This window comes from Poeciliopsis prolifica, unplaced genomic scaffold, assembly GCF_027474105.1.
Source record: "Poeciliopsis prolifica strain line A6 unplaced genomic scaffold, Auburn_PproV2 SCAFFOLD074, whole genome shotgun sequence".
NCBI classification, from domain to species: domain Eukaryota; kingdom Metazoa; phylum Chordata; class Actinopteri; order Cyprinodontiformes; family Poeciliidae; genus Poeciliopsis; species Poeciliopsis prolifica.
The window spans coordinates 98,100-114,828 of record NW_026562449.1 but is presented as its reverse complement, the minus strand read 5'-3'; the positions used below and the strand labels follow the sequence as shown (position 1 = coordinate 114,828).

The 16,729-nt window shown below is 38.4% G+C and overlaps 2 protein-coding genes across 7 annotated transcripts in view; one reads left to right on the top strand and one right to left on the bottom strand.

Moving 5' to 3' along the window:
* The first annotated feature begins 2 nt into the window (after positions 1-2).
* stambpl1 (STAM binding protein-like 1) overlaps positions 3-16,729 on the top strand; it is a 31,338-nt gene continuing 14,611 nt past the window's right edge. For 2 of the 6 annotated variants that reach the window (XM_055021204.1, XM_055021200.1), the window contains exons 1-5: positions 23-101; positions 9,130-9,323; positions 11,725-11,823; positions 13,342-13,559; positions 13,645-13,723. In XM_055021204.1, coding sequence (XP_054877179.1) covers positions 11,794-11,823; positions 13,342-13,559; positions 13,645-13,723 — 327 coding nt within the window. In that variant the 5' untranslated portion in view covers positions 23-101; positions 9,130-9,323; positions 11,725-11,793. Of the gene's footprint in view, positions 102-9,129; positions 9,360-11,724; positions 11,824-13,341; positions 13,560-13,644; positions 13,724-16,729 lie in introns of those variants that run through there. The other 4 variants (XM_055021203.1, XM_055021201.1, XM_055021202.1 and 1 more) reach the window with 4 other exon arrangements.
* Positions 158-6,527, bottom strand: ankrd22 (ankyrin repeat domain 22). Its single transcript, XM_055021207.1, has 6 exons — positions 6,463-6,527; positions 5,649-5,840; positions 5,467-5,574; positions 3,937-4,014; positions 3,761-3,859; positions 158-2,842 (listed from the first exon to the last, which is right to left on the bottom strand). The coding sequence occupies exons 1-6, from the start codon at positions 6,481-6,483 to the stop codon at positions 2,765-2,767; spliced, it is 576 nt and encodes a 191-aa protein (XP_054877182.1). The 5' UTR covers positions 6,484-6,527; the 3' UTR covers positions 158-2,764.

Below are 16,729 nucleotides of genomic sequence, written 5' to 3'. Positions count from 1 at the left end.
TTCTTGTATTCAACTAGCATTTAGCTGATTAAAGACGGCTGAGATGAGTTTTGGGCTTAATTTCAACATGCTGAATGACCCAGTGGCTTTCTTCAGAAAAGGTGAGGACAAAAGCTGAACAGCTTTATAATCATAGTGATCCATTAACATAAAATTTAACATATTCTGGTTGTGGGTTTGCTAAGTTTGAAAACAGTGAAGTGAAACTGAGAGGTTCATAATCTCGAGCTATAGACCCTGCAGCTTTTGCTTTGATTTCCTATCCATGCCTTTTTGTTTGGGAAGGGTATTATAGACATGTTACATCAAAATTACATTGGTGCTTTAGAATTACTTAAAATCAAGTTTAAATGCCAAAGCCACCCTGCTCTTCAAAGACTCCAATTCTAAATATCAGTTTTACCAAGTGCTTAGCAAACACATGCTGGAACTATGCATCTGCTTATCATAATAAACTATTTCTCTGTCCAATGCTCTTTAAAATGGTTGTAAATAGCATCATTGTTGTGAGGATGTCTTGAAGAAGCGGTATTAGAAAAGTCTTTTTAAGAAAACAGATCAATTTCAAGATGTCAAATACAATCAAGATGCAAAGTCAAATTTATTTTACGTTATTTCCATAAAAACAGAAGGTGACAATTTCTTTTAGTTTAGTTAGTATATAGATGTATATATATAGATAGATATATATATCTTTCTATATCTATATAGATATACATATCTGCAGGGTCTATATATAAATATATTTGACGAAATATATACATATATATATATATTCCTTCAAATATATCTATATATAGATATCTATATATATCTATATATGATATCATATATCTAGTGCTGGGCCACTGTCCAGCAGTTTTTAGATATGTCACAGGTACAAAACACTGGAATGAATATATGTATATATATATATATATATATATATATACATATCATATATAGATATCTATCAAGGCGACTGTGGCTGTCTGGCAGACTGGTCTTGCAAACGGTCGGTTGCAGGTTCGATTCCAGCTTGTCGATGTGCCTCTTGGCAAGGCACTTAACCTCAAATTGGCTACTGGTCTTCGTATTGGTGTATGAATGTGTGTGCGTTTGTGAGTGCGAATGAGTGAATGTGACTCTAGTGTAAAGTGCTTTGAGTGGTCAAAATGACTGGAAAAGCGCTATTTAAGTTCAGTCCATTTACCATATCTATCTATCGATCTATATCTGTCTGTCTGTCTATCTATCTATCTATCAATCTATATATCTATCTATCTATCTATCTATCTATCTATATAGATAGATTGTAGATTTAAATAGAAGATAAGAAAATCTGGAAATTAGGTTTTTGTTTCTGGTGTTTGAAGGAATTTAATATTTACTGTAAAAAAAAAAAGAAAAGAAAAAGAAGTCAACATCTGAAAGTTATGTATGTTCATTTGGAATGGCCACATTTTCCATTACAAAAAAACCCAACATGATGATTTTTTTTCAATGAAAAATGTTTGTTATATTATTCCAGAATATCATGGCATAACAACCTCATAACAAATACTCTGATGCTGTGCAGCAAATGATAATTACTTTGTGCCCAGAATGCATTGCAGTAGATCTAAAGCCTGTAGTTGTGCTAATGCCAGTATAACATCAACTGATGTCCTGCATGCTTTCTGATTGAAGCTCTACTGTGTTTAATTAGGCAGTCAGATTAGGAGCAATACTCAATAACTAAAAAGTTGGAATTATATAAAAGGTCTGTTCCAAAAAAAAAAATTCTAAATCACAATCCATGACAGTAAGCATGTGGAGACAAATTTGACCCTGTTTGAAGTGATTCCACAACATATGTTGTAGCATATGTTGTGTAATTGACACCTGGTGAATATCAACTTGGTCAAAGTTATAAAAAAAAAGTTGCTAGTGGAACTAATGTTTATGATTGTTTTAAGGCTTTTAGTTAGTGTTTAGTTAGTGGTACAAAGACATTAACCGCTAGTCTATCTCAGCATCTATGATAATAACTGATGGTAGACAATAAGAACAGCTTTTAGCCTAAAAGGACTTACATCAGGGGTGTCAAACTCCAGTCCTCAAGGGCCACTGTCCAGCAGTTTTTAGATATGTCACAGGTACAAAACACTGGAATGAAATGGCATAATTACCTCCTCTTTGTTTAGATAAATTCTCCAGAGAAACTTAGAAAAATGCAACAGCCAAATGGTAAATAGCCTGTACTAGCATAGTGCCTTATTAAACCCACAGAACTCGATAGCAATTCACACAACATTCAGCCATTCACCCATTCACGCATACTTGCTGATGAATCCCACAGCTGCACTGACAGAGGTGAGGCTGCCATGCAGTGACGCCACTGAGCCCTCTGGCATCCACCAGCAGGCAGGTATGTTAAGTGTCCTTCCCAAGGACACAACAGAAGTGGACAGAGTAGGAATGCTGAACAACCTCCTACTATTGTCCCCACCATCCAAGAAGAAAGAAAGCTCAATGATTCTATTAGCCTGTTTTTGAGCAGATACATTTAGCTTAATTTAATACAAAAACTATTAGCCTAGGGTCAGGGTTAGCACACCACAGAAAGAATTTACCAAGCTTAGTACAGTAATGTTAGCCAAGCTAGCCTAAAATAGAAACCTCCTTTTAGCTTAAAACACCAAGTGTCCAAGGCTAGTTTAGCAGAGTTTGGGATCAGTGTCTCTTCTTCAGCATCATGGATCAGTCTGTCCTCTAATGATGATGCTGTTGGGTGTCAATCAGTTCAGTTTGTCTTTCTAAGCATATTAACAATCTTTGTGAACTTCAGCCGGTTGGCAATGTCCAGCGGAGTTTCTCCATCCTGGGAAACAGCATAAGCATACATATGAAACAGATCAACTGTATGAAACTGATAATTAAAGAAACAGTAGGCAACATTCACACACACACACACACACACACACATATATATACATATATATATATACATATATATATATATATATATATATATATATATATATATATATATATATATATATATATATATATATATATATATATATATATATAATATAATATATATGTGTCTATTTGGCGTTTGTCATCTGATATGTGATTAATTGGAAAGGTGAAGCTACGTGTGCATTTACTGCACTTGTTAGAGTCTAACTGACATCTGCACTTTAATTTCTTAAATATTTTAGTCACTTGAAATAATCTGTTCCTCGTCCAAAGAGCTTTGAACAGGAAGACAGGTTATTTAAGGCAGCTAAAAATATTTGGTTCCCCCCTCATGACTTTGACAAATATTGAGCAAATGTTTTCAAACTTACAGGATTTACTGTTCACGAAGACAGGAATAAACACGATTAAAGACTTTCTGGTAAATTAATTTGTTCCCATGTTATGAAGGCTTGAAAGTTATAACCTATATCAGTTGTTTGAAGTCAATCAGAAGCACTGTGAAAATGGCTGCAGTGCACTCTCCTGACTCGTCCACATGACCGGCATTAGAAGAAAAAAAAAAAAAAAAACACGCATTAGCCACATCTTAGTGCGGTCGCAGTGTTCAAAGTGTGGGAAAAAAGTAGCAGCTCATAGTCCAGAATTTACGGTTCATAAAATTAAGCTTCTCTTATAGGGAGGAGTGTCATCCAAAACATTGCTACTTGCCAAGTTACGCTAAAATATGGAATTCTGTAATAAAAGAAGAGTTGCTTGAGAACTGAAGAGCCAGCTCTGCTCATGTTTGTTTATGGTGCAGTAGTGGACATACTTTATTCCTGATGTCAGTTTTGGCATTCCGTTTCAACAACAGCGGAACCAGATGGTAATTTTTCGTCTGACAGACATAGTGCAGCGCTGTGTTTCCTTTCTACAGCAGAAAAGACATTCTTGTCAGACAGTGATCAGAAAGAAGCTGCAATTTGATATTTACCATGTTTCACTCACATAGTCAACGGTGCTGACATTAACTCTGCTGCTCAGCACGACATCCATTAGTGCCACGCTCCTTCTCTGTTTCTGCAGCTGCAACAAGAACAAATAGCTGCAAAGGTCAGACATGATGTAGTAAAAAAGTCAGGAGCACAGAGCCTTAATTTTCTCAACTGGCCAGTTACAATAACATGATGAAGTGAAACTGCATGGGAACTGGGGAACGCTTTTTGTGTCTTGAGCTCCTTATTCAGTTATTGTTCAAATGTTTTGCTCAGTTTTGGTAAAGTTATATCTGGTTGAAATTTGACAAGCCTCTGTTTGGTGAGCATTGTCTGTCTAACTAATCTGAGGAAAATTGTTCAAAGTGGAGAACAACAAAAGAAGGGTCAGGGCTAAAATCTGCAACAGGCTGACTGGACCTGAGATTGGTACCTGAACCAGTTTCCGAGCATTTGAATGGGAAAATGCAAAAATTCAGCAATTTTGAAGAAAAAAAAAATCTGAATTGGCTAAGCTAAAAGAAAAACAGATACTTTGTAGTACAAACCACAGAGTGAAAATAGCAATATAAATATTATTGTTACATATTATTTTTCATGATAAACCTTTAGGCCTGAACCTTGGTATTCTACATGTGACTTCTGTCTGCTTCAATGAGAAGTTACATATTGAAACAAAGAAATCCCCATTCTTTATGTAAGATTTGAGTTCTGGACTTCCCCAATTCTCCAGCTGTTTTAGTAATATGTCATGATCAACAGGGTCATGAGGTCCAACAGAACCAGCACTTTGACTGTGTTTACATGGATGTCATTGAAGATTTTGTTTAGGGCAGTCTCTGTGGAGAGCACGGAAAGCAGACTGAAAGACATCAATGACATGGTGAATGCAGCGATAATAAGAGTTACTCTTGCAGCATACCAGTCAGTTTTGTCCCTCTGAGTTTTTTATTAGTTTTAGTTACCATATTGCTCTGCTCTTTTTGTTCATGTTTTCTGTTCATTGACTGCTGTCATTTATTCTAAGCTTTTCAATCAGTTATTCTGGTTAAAATATTGGTAATGCTGCTCTGGATAAATGTTGCCTAGATTTCATTTTTATCATTTTTATTTTTAATAATGATGTTCTTCTTGCCTTCTGTCAGTTTCTGCAGCTACTATGATGTTAATGTTTGGTTGCTATGCTATTTTCCTGTTTGCTGACTCAGATCTAGAATGTTTTGCTGAGCACCTGATTGCCAGATAAATCCAGGGAGATTGTTTGGTGTTATGGTTCCATCAGAACTTGGTCAAGTAAGTCTCAAGTCTTTTGGATTCCTGAAAAGAGCCTTGCCTCTTCCTAACCTAGAAGAACTGAGCACTAGCTCATCTCACTGAACCAAGACATGTCTCCATCTTACTGAAAAGGCTTCACCCTCAAATCACTGAATCGACCCAGTTCCATCTGACTTTACTAAACAGAGCCATGCCTGCACTTCACCACAGTTGAACAAAGCCAGACTCCTAACTTTTTGCAAGTAGAGTGCTAATTGGCTAAGTTTACCAGGAGGAAGTATCCCAGCAGCAGAATAGGCATCAGGATGGTGATCATCAGGTAATCCAAAAGAGACAGAGTCCTCTTAGACACATAGTGAAGACATGTCCTCTGTTTCTGAGGGATACATTGACACAGAGTCAGTACAGCTGATAGTATTCTAGCTTTTTGGCATCATCATGAGGGCACACCTTATTGGTAAGCTGGGCATTTGCCTTGTTATCAACCAGATACTTCACTGCTTTCAGGTTACCATGACGACAAGCAGCAATGAGGGGCGTATCCCCAGTGTGTTGGTCCTGAACATCCAGCATGGTTGGGTTCATCTTCAGGATGGTATGAAGCTGATGGAGATCTCCATCATAGGCTGCCTGACAGGCTGACTGAAGGAGAGAGTGGCAACAGGAAGAGGCAGGGGAGAAGTTTAATATGGGGTCAGACAAAAAAGTTAAATTACCTGAAATATTGTCCGATCAGAAAAATATTCAAAACCATGCTTGCATTCTGCTATGGATAATCTATGGAATGTTGGAACCCCAGACTCTGCAGAAGACGATGTGAGATCAACTGAGAGATTAACTGCTCTATCAGGGAGTTCATAATATTCAGACAGCCTGATTATGAACGTTATAAAAGGTGCGCAGTACGGCTTTATACGTCACAATTTTTTTTGTCCATATGGCAGTTTTTAAAAGAATGAAAGCTGCGCACTCTTATAGCTACGTGAGACCTCACGCGTCAGTATTTACGCAGTTTATGTAATTACTCTTCTTCTCGCTGGTGTTGAAGAACTATTGAATGCTATTGCCCCCTTCCGTCACAGAAACTGATGGATCACCTGGACCGGGAGGAAGATATTCCTATCCGACCGCAACACCTGTGAACCAGACGGAACTCAGGCGGGCGAGCGGCGCGTAATCTGAACGGATTACGCAGAATGAAATATGAGAAGTAAACGAATTGGAGGATCAGTTCGGGAGAAAAATGTGAACGGTTTCAACTTACCTGCGAGTAAACCATCCCCATGACGGCAGCAACACACCTGGAATGTGCGTCAACGCCCCGAAACGTCAGCGGGAATACTTCCGGTCCAACGTTTCATATTAAAAGCTTCTGCTCTACTTGTTTCTTGATGTGATTCAAACGTTTGCTGGATACACGGAGGAAGTTTCTGTTGTGTTACTTGAAGAAAACGCAAGAAACTGTTTTCCGTGTTCCGACATCGCTTTATTTTCTTTGCGATAGGCCTACACGTATCATCATATTCGTCGTCTTCTTTTCTTTACTGGCGGATCACAAGCAACTTTAAGGTGCATACCGCCACCTACTGTTCAGTGGCGGCTCCAGAATTGCTTTTCTGCAGCTGCTAACGCAGTGCGGCTTCTCAATTCCAGTCCTCAGGCCCTCCTGCTCTTCATGTTTAGGTGTGCCTCTATTTCAGAACAGCTGATCCAAACGACTGCATGACCTCTTCTGCAGTCATCAAGAACTACAGAAGCCTTTTAATCACCCACAGATTCAATCCAGGTGTGGAAGAAGGGAAATACCTAAAACATGCAGGGCAGGGGTCCCCAGGACTGGAACTGAGAAACATTGCGCTAGCGGGAGGAGGAGAGGCTAAGCATTTTACTGAAGGCTCAGGAAAAACCTTAGCTCAGTAGTTATCAACACATACTCATCCCTCACCCCCACACAAAGATCTGCTGACGTCAGATCTTTTTAGGTGGATAGGCCTACACGATCTGACATCAGCAGTCACCAATGAAGTGGATAGTGAATAATGTGGTATAGGCATAAAGACCTTCACTTATTGATCTATCTGGAAATGATCAGATGTTTAGTATTGTTATTTTAATCAGACTTATTTGCATTTATTTAACACTTAGATGTGAGCATGGTATCTTCAGCCATTAGCCAGAATACTTATTAAGTCGTTAGATGCCACTCCCACTACTGATGGTGAGGGAACATCAGACTCACCTGTGGTTGTGGGGTCTACTTCAGCGCGACGCGAGTAACTGTGTGGTACTGACACTGGGCCGACCCAAGCCTCCATGCGGCCCTAAGCAAAATTTAGTTTTGGGGCCTACTAGTTTTTCTAACAATGTGTACTGGATTTCCTGAATTTTGGGGGATCATGATCTGCTGATATGTACATGTGAAGCTAATCTTATCTTCATCAGCAGACGTTTATAAATCAGCCTCTGTCTTCTTCTGCTCTACAGTGAGAGGTTTGACTGACAGACCAGGTCAGGCCCCACCGTTTACACTTAACAATATTCACCCCACTGTTGCCAACTCAGTAACTTTCTTGCTACATTTAAATCATACCAGCCAGAATCAAAATTGGCAAGTCAGGCTTTTTAAAGATTGGTAATCTGGGATCACCCAGAAAACGTCAATCAGTGCAGCCCTACACACATATTTATGACATTCTTTGATTACATCAATTTCTCTTACCTGTAACTTCAAAAGCTAAGAATTTAATTTGTACCAGATGAATCTTTCTCCCCTGAGAATGTGGACTGGTACTGAGCTGATTCTGAGCCTTCAAATGATTTTAACAGAAGTTTCACAGAACTTAGAAGTTGATGTAAAAATAATCAACTTCTAAGCTACAAAATGATTTTGCTTAGCAGCAAACAACATATCCCCAGCTACAGCATAGAGTAGTTCATCGAAGTAGAGGCCATGTAGCTTGATGTGAAAACATTTTGCTAGAAATTGAAACGTCTCCAACATTGAGAAGTTTGAGAAGGGTTCCTTAGTGGCAAAAAGGACAGAAACAGGAATGTGACGCCAACGTCTGAAAATGGCAGTTTTTATTTTCAGCATTGCTAAATGGTTACAAATGCCCGAACCCCCTTCTCTGTTAAAAGAAATGGCGTTTTTCTCTTAAATAACAGTTTATGATCCCTTTTTGTGATTTTTTTTACATTCTTTTTATGTCTGACGGTGTTGACAAAAACTTGAGACAAATTTCAATTGAGTTGTAAAACATATAAAAATGATTTTTAATTCAATTTATTGATACTTTTATATTTATTTTAATACTTATACTTAATTGTCATAATATATTATCTTAGTATTTCTTTAATTGTTTTAAACTGTAATAATGTATTGGGTTTTGCTCCAGGACAAGGGATTTTAAAGACACCACCCACCTACTACAATGTTTAAACAAAAAAATGTTCAGCAAACACCAGTTATATACATTGTTGTGTTCACGTGGCCCAGGTCAGTTTAGTCAGATATTTAAAAAATATATATTTTGTGTATATTTTATTCAAATTTTGTGCTTTATCCATAAAGACCTGTTTTGTCCCTCTTCTCAAGAATCACTGTTATACATATCACGTTTACACAAGATAAGTATCACGTTTATACAACATCAGATTTATACAAGATAAGTATCATATTATAACGCGATAGCGCTCTATAGTTTTCCTCTGTGATAGCAATACGCTTCCGCAGATGATCAAACTAAACCAGTTTGACTTGGTTTGTTCCTCAGCATGTAAAAAGCGTGAGTTATCTTGCAATCTTTCCTATCTCTATTAATACAAAGCGCATGTGCACAGAACTCATGGTATGTGTGGGCGTGTGGCAAAAAAAAAAAATCGAGGTAGTGGGTCGTTTTAGCTTAAAGACGATCTTTGTTGCCTCCATCAGTCTGCAGCAGCAGCATCCGAGCTTTCAGCCATTTTACACCTGCTTCATTGTGCTGCCGAACCTGAGGCTCCTCGCCTTTGAAACCGGCTGTCATCACACTCCTCTGGGCTGGATCCCTCTCCGCTGGACCCCTCTCTGCTGAACCAGCTGTTGGGATGCAGACACTGTTCGGACAGAAAAGCGAGCAGCACCCGGTAAATCTGTGCTGGAGTCCGCTAGAGCTGAACCCGGTGAATCTCAGTTGGTATCTATCTATGAGCTGCCGATTATACTGTTTTTATGAATCCTTTAAACCAGACGTACTGCAAAAATCTGCTCCCTTCAAATATCACAGCCGGGCGCCACCTGTTGATTGATTGAGTGATTGATTGATGGGTCTCCATCTGATTCCTCAACAGATGTCTCAATATGTTTGTTGTGGTCTGAGGACAAAGAAATCAGAAGAATAAAATATTGAACCCTTTTTAAAAAAAAAAAACGCGATAATTAATAGTTGAGGCCAGTTTTAATGTGTCACTGTAAACAGGGCCGGCCCAAGGCAAAAGCAAGCTGCGCGGCCGTCTATGTCCCCCAAAGTGGAACTGATTTAAACATTTTTTAGTAATGATTCCTATGTAACTATATTAACAAAGACACACGACTTCATTATAAAGTTGTGATTTTTTTTTTTTTACAATAATATATATTTGGTCATGTATGTAGAAATCTGTCTTATATGGACAAAAGGGGGGGGAGAGAATTGCTTTTGGGGGGCCCCTGGTGGCCAAGGTAGGTACTGCACTGAATGGTAATATGAGCTGCCCTGTGGAGAACATCCAAACCTCCAAAGTGTATGTGGAGGATAAGTTATCAAAACAATGTCACAAAAAAGATTAAATACTTCAGAGAGAAAAAAAAAGAAAGAGGAGGAATAGAAAAAAAGCAAAGACAAAGGTTTTTTTTAATATGCCTTGGTACCATAATATTTATCAGAAAAATTTGTGGAGCTTTTAATAGAAACTTCAAAATGGCATGTTTGATAACATTTGATAATAATAATTGACATTGTCTAGCAAAATGTTTTCTATTAGGCTACATGGCTATTGTATTTATATTTCATTGAGCTACTCTAAGATGTAGTTGGAGATATGTTTTTTGCTGTTGATCATTTATGTATCTAAAATAAACATTTTTATATTAACTTCTATGTTATGTAAAACTTGTCCAATTAAAATTGATTGAAGGCATAGAATCAGATCAGCATGGGTCCACATTCTCTGGTGAGAAAGACTCCTGGTATAAATAAAAATTTTAGCTTTTGTAATTACACTTGAGATAAATTAATTTAATCAAAGAATGAATATGTGTGTATGTATTCCATTAACAATAGAACAATACAATACGCATATTCAAATGCCCAGGGAACAGTTTCCTCCTTGAATAACGTTTCTAACTGTCCAGCTCCTATGTCATAGATCGAGTTGATTTTTTTCCTTTTCCCAAGAATACGTGAGCCATCTTTGGATGCCAAAATGTGTCCCACCTAGTGTTTTTAAAATAAATATAGGTGTGTGCCACTGTAAGGGCATCAAACCTATGAATGGGCTGCACCGGTCGTAGTATTCTGGTCGATCGTCAAATGCTGATCTTTAAAAAGTCTTACCTGCTGATTTTGATTTTGGCCAATACCAATTTTTTTTGTCTGAAATGTCGCTTAATTTAGTAAAACAGTCGCTGAGTTGGCAATAGTGGGGTCACTATTGTTAACTGTAAACATGCAGACCTAATTAAATAATGTTAGCAGGTGTGTAAATGATGTAATCATCTGATGCTATTCACTGGTTAGCATCAGATGAAGAATATTAGAGCCTTTGTGCTCTGTTTTGGTAAGTCTATGCTGCAAAAACATGTACTTAATGATGTACCTTTTATTTGTGAGTCTCAGAGGGAGCCATGACTGTCTGTATATGTATCTCATACTTTAATGTTTTAAAAATTGTGGTTGCACAAACAGATTTCTCAGCACAAACAGGTTTGTCATCGCAGATTACTTTGATTTGGGTAGATTTATATACATATGACTTTATTAATAATCCCTTTAGGATTTTTCCGTCGTGGAAGTATCATTCTAACTCCCACATAGCGGTCTTACATATACATTACATACTTACGTTTACATTAATAGCCCAATCTTATAGTGCATTTGTTTCTGCTGCACTCCTGTTAACCCTCCTCCTCACCTCACTGAGCATTTAAACAGTTTAATTGCACAACGGGCAAAGGAGTTCCTGTACACTGACATCAGCAGACAGAAAATCATATTCAGTGGAAGACCGAATCACAGATTTGGTCTTCCACTGAATCTGATGTCTGCTGATGACAGTGTACAGAGAATGGCTGGTATTGTCCAGGTTTACCTTTGAACACCTCACACACAAAACTATACATTTATTTTTAAATGCTAGCTGAAAAATAACACACTGACCTTTTGTCAGATTGGAAAAATGCTGAAGGATGAGCTTTACTCAGATGTGTGATGACATGGCTGAGCTGGGTTGTAAAATCACTTTCCATCCAAACATCTTTGTTGATAAATTGTTTCTGTCTCTCCTGTAGTGAAGCATCATGGGCATTGGCTGATGAGCAAACCAACAACAGGTCAACTGCTGACACACCCAACTCGGCATGGATCAGGCTTTAAGTATAAAATCTCTGGTGAGTTACATTTGTGTGTGCTGATATTTGTGACTGGCCACAGCAAAAGTAGGAACAAATCTACTCGGTGGCGTTTTGAGTTATTTACAGATTCTAAAAGTGTAGATTTTAAGCTTTCCAATGACATAAAAATAAATAGGAATATTTGTAGAGCATATGACCATTTGAATGTTAGAAGTTTGGATTCCAAAAGTTAGAGAAAACAATTTTCAAAGTTTATCCCCAAACCTTCCGAACTCCCTGGAAGTGTTCACAAAGGTTGTTCATTTACATTACTTCTCATTTACTCCCCTGCGTTTGTCTTGTTAACCTTTATTATGGTTTGGTCAACCCCTGAACTTTAGTGAACTGAGGGAGTGAAACAGAGGCTAAAGTGTAATTTTGGTGACACTGCATTCATAATTTGCATTTCAAGGTAAGAGTTTAAAACCCCACCGCGTTAGCTCTGGTTGCGCAGCTCTACGTGAACCACAGCAATAACTTTTGGTGGTGTGTTCAGAAGTGCGTTGAGCGAGAATGATTTATATATGTGAACAAAGAATTTTGTTTGACTTTTTCATGCTGCCCAGCGCTGATAAAGTTTATGTCTATGATCACGGGTTGGTCGGTGCGTTAGTGATTACCAAACCAGTGCTAACCTCATCATGCTGGTCCAGCTTGGTGAGGAGCTTTCGCGTTTGCCCCGCAGTCTTGCATCACGCAGGTTTTATATTATTTTATTATTATTTCTCTGTTTACATGATGCATCAAACCATATCAAATGCTTTGTCCATTTACTGAGACAGAGTTAATGTGCACATGCATGTAGATCGTAGAAACTCGACCCATAAACTGGAAAAAATGCTGTTCTCCTGGGGAGCTTTGCTCAGTGAAATTTCATTTATACTGTAATAGTTCATGACTTGAAAATTATACTGACCAGATTTTCTTAAATTGACCAATTTAAGAAAATTTGAGAAAATTTCACTTGCATAATAATTTGGAACATGGTGTGGTTACACTGTAAGTTAGTTTAAATTTGCTAGCTAAGGTAGTTTTGAGTAATTATTTTTATACATAAGCCTATCTTTTATTTAAACCTTGAATTTTCATAATTGTTTTTCCTGTGGAACAAACCGATTCAAAAGCTGGACAGCAAAGGCAGCAGCCCTTGCAAACCTGAAAAACAATTCCGTCATGACTTTATTTCTTCCCCTTAGATGCCCCGTTTTTAACATACATGTTTGATCATTTAAACCATTAGGTCTCTTACTCTGAGGGCCCTTTCTGTGTGGATGAATGACACATCCTTCTCTTCACTTTAATGAACTGAAGAACAATCGCTGCATTCATGCTTTCAATGAATCTGGAAGGAAACAGGGTTCCAGCTCATTGTTTGTGGTTCAAAATATTCAGTGTACCATTCAAACACAGATAGTGACACTTTTCTCTGTGCATACTGTTGCTATGGTTACCATGGTTACTGTAAAAGTCTCAGTGATTAGGGTTAAATCTTTCTTTTTGATTTCTATTTCAAAGAAGAAGCTGGCAGCGGAACCAGACTACACTGATGTGACGCTGACAGCAGCAGAGCGTGTGCGAGCTCTGGCAAAAATGGGATGCTGCATAGAGATTAATGAGGATATCGAACCCAGACGCTACTTTCGCTCCGGAGTGGAGATGGAGCGCATGGCAGCAGTTTACCTGGAGGAGGGCAGCCTGGAGAATGCATATGTCCTCTACACCAAGCTCATCACGTGAGGAACACTTGCGGGGGGACGCCTGTGTGCCAGGGATGGTCTTTAACTAGAAGGAAGTTGATTTCAATCTTCCTTTGTTCAGGCTGTTTGTGGAGAAGCTGCCAAACCACAGGGATTACGAACAGTGTTCGGCCATCCCAGAGAAGCAGCTCATCATGAAGGTAGTGAGCTCTTCTCCCAAGACTCTATTACAGAAAGTTATGTATCTATGCATAAATGTACACCAGCACATGAATTCATATGGACAGCAAGTTTGCTAGAATCAGATTTGGTGCACCTTTTTGATCTTAAGCCCTGAAATCCTCAGCGTTTTAACTTTACAGAGGGAACTGAGCCACAGAGGTGGGTAGTAACTAGTCACATTTACTTACTTTTATGAGTGTTTTTACGACACTGTTCTTTTTATTCATCATTGATTGAATTCATGGTTACTTTACCCACACCAAGTAACTTATGAATGAAGAAAAAACAAGGACAAAAATGGATCATGCTGCACGAGTGATTCTGGTTGCATGCCTGACGGCCCCATGTCATCATATTCTGATATATAAGCCCTGCCCCCTCATAATAGGAAATTACAGTTTTTTTTCTTGGAAAGCTCCATCTCTGACCCCATTGAGCAAATCAAGATGATCTTGTGTCAGAAGACAGATGATTCGCTCCCAATTGCTTTAAAACACAAATAGTTTTTGTTAGAAGCAAGGGCGAAAGAACGAGTCTGTCATTGGGGGGATGCATATCGGAAACCTGACAGATCAGTTAATAGCTTGAACAGAAATGTCATAAACAATTGTACCATCAACACATGAGTAACACGTTGCTCTAATCTGGCTCTTGTTTCAGTAACAAGTATGCTAACACATTACTATTTACAATCCAATAATCAGATTAAAGTTATGCATCTATGTAGCAAAATGACTGTCATTCCAAGACTGAACACTCACTTTATCATTTGCCTTGCAACTAGCAAGCTAAACACTCTGGTAGCAGACATTTGATTATTGATTAAAATGCATTGATATAAGTTGACTGGAAATTGAATAGGTTCTGCCTCTTTCTAAAACCGAAGTAAAAAAAAAACAGCTCAAAATATAGGACTCAGCAGTTCTAAACTCAATTCAACATCTTGACCAAGAAAAATAAAATCTAAAAAAACAAATTTTGTTCTTCTTGAATAACTGTCTACATCAGCGCAACAGTTTGATCTACAAAATAAATAAAAATGAGACTTTTCACATGTAACAGACCTTTAGCTCCCCACTGACAACTCAGTCTCACTTTCCAGCCCTGCATTCAGCGACTTACTAAACATGAGCCATGCAAAACACTGAGGCAAAAGCCTAAATGTTTTTTTTCTGTCATTTTCAGCCACAAACATTTAACTAAAATATCTACTGATGTGTGTTATTGTCTCTTCTTCGCTCTGACTCTCTGCAGCTTGATGTCCGTGCATGGATTCATGTATTTACAACATGAACTACACAGTAATATACATACAATAGTACAATTAGTAATTGGGCTGCTGTTACTGCCCAAAACAGTGCAGGCATTTTGTTGGACTACTGTTACTACCCACAATAGTACAATTGTTATTTGAGTTGCTGTTATTACCCAGAACAGTGCTGGTATTAGTTATTTGGGCTACTATTACCCAGAACAGTTCTAGTATTAGTTGGGCTGCTATCATTGCCCACAATAGTACAATTGTTGGTTGCCCAGAACAGGACAAGGCCTCCAGCCTTGCAGCGCCAGGCTCCGTTAGCCTATCCACGGATTTTGTGCACTATTTTCACCTGTTAGAGTCTAGAATTGACAGGGTTTTCACTTGTGCGTGCAACAACCTTCAGTCAAAGAAGAAGTCACTCTTCTCTCACACAGAAGAATGACTTACTCTCTAAAACGTCATTCGCCACCTTTAAAGAAGAATCACTCACCCTCTCTTGTCTTTCCCTGGAGTGTCGTCAACCTTCAGATCCCAGCAGGCAGGCCGAGCCCAGTCCTTTAACAGGTTCTCTTGCCGTGCGCACGGTCTTACTGGGGTCCACCACACCTGCTGGAATCTTTCCAGTATATGACCTCCGGCTCGAAGGACCAAAAATGTTAGGGTTAACACCTGTTAAACATACATTAACAAAGACAGAAAAGACAAAAGAGTTAGATTATTTTTCACTCGCGAGGAGAACGGACAGAGATGTGCTTCAGTTACAATCTCCTACCGCTCTGAAGCATATTTTGTCTGCTCCTCTCTTTTTATTATTTCTAGGATCCCTAATCACAAGGACGCTGTAGCTCTAAAGGGAGGGGGCAAACAGCTACAGCGTCAAATGTTATTCACTAACTAACACACAGTCATTCTGCACTAGATAATCTCCTTCCAGGCACAAAGATTAATAAAATATGTAGTGATCAATGATGGTTTTATTGGAGGCCAGCAACTCAACCGAAAGCAGAGCTCTTCACCAAGAGGTAAACCTGCAGGAAGATTTTGTTTCTGCTCTCTGTCAGTGAGGCCTTCTGAGAAAGGAATCAGAGTAAATCAACAATACAAGGAACATTCTTAATTCTATAATGAGATTAACTTTAAGGAAAGCATAAAATAAATATACATTATAAAGATCAATGAGAATAACAAATAATTGATTAATAATATCACAATTTCTCCAACAGAAACATTGAACGAAATCAACCTGACATCAGTCCTCACCTGTTCTCCTTTCTGGTTTTATTGAAATTAATATAATTTTTATATCTTCACACCCTGAAACTTCACCTGACTCTCCTATGCCTTCCTTGCTCTGCTCTTCTCATAATAAAATACTTTGGTCTATTTAAAATTTAAAAGTGGTCAATACATATTTCAAAAAACTAAATGAAGATCTCACCAGAGCTTCTTCACCTTTCTTCAGTATAATTCTAGCACTGCCATTCTCCTGAATGCATCCATTTATCTATTCATTCGTCCATTTTATTCTGTTTTATCCGGGTTGGGTCGTGGGGGTAGCAGCTTCAGAAGGAAGGCCCAGATGTCCCTCTCCCCAGCCACTTCTTCCAGCTCTTCCAGGGGAATCCTGAGGAGTTACCAGGCCAGCCGAGAAACATAGTCCCTCCAGCGTGGGACAAAATTCTTAATTCCACATATTTCAGCCAAGCTGCACCAAACTCTCTAT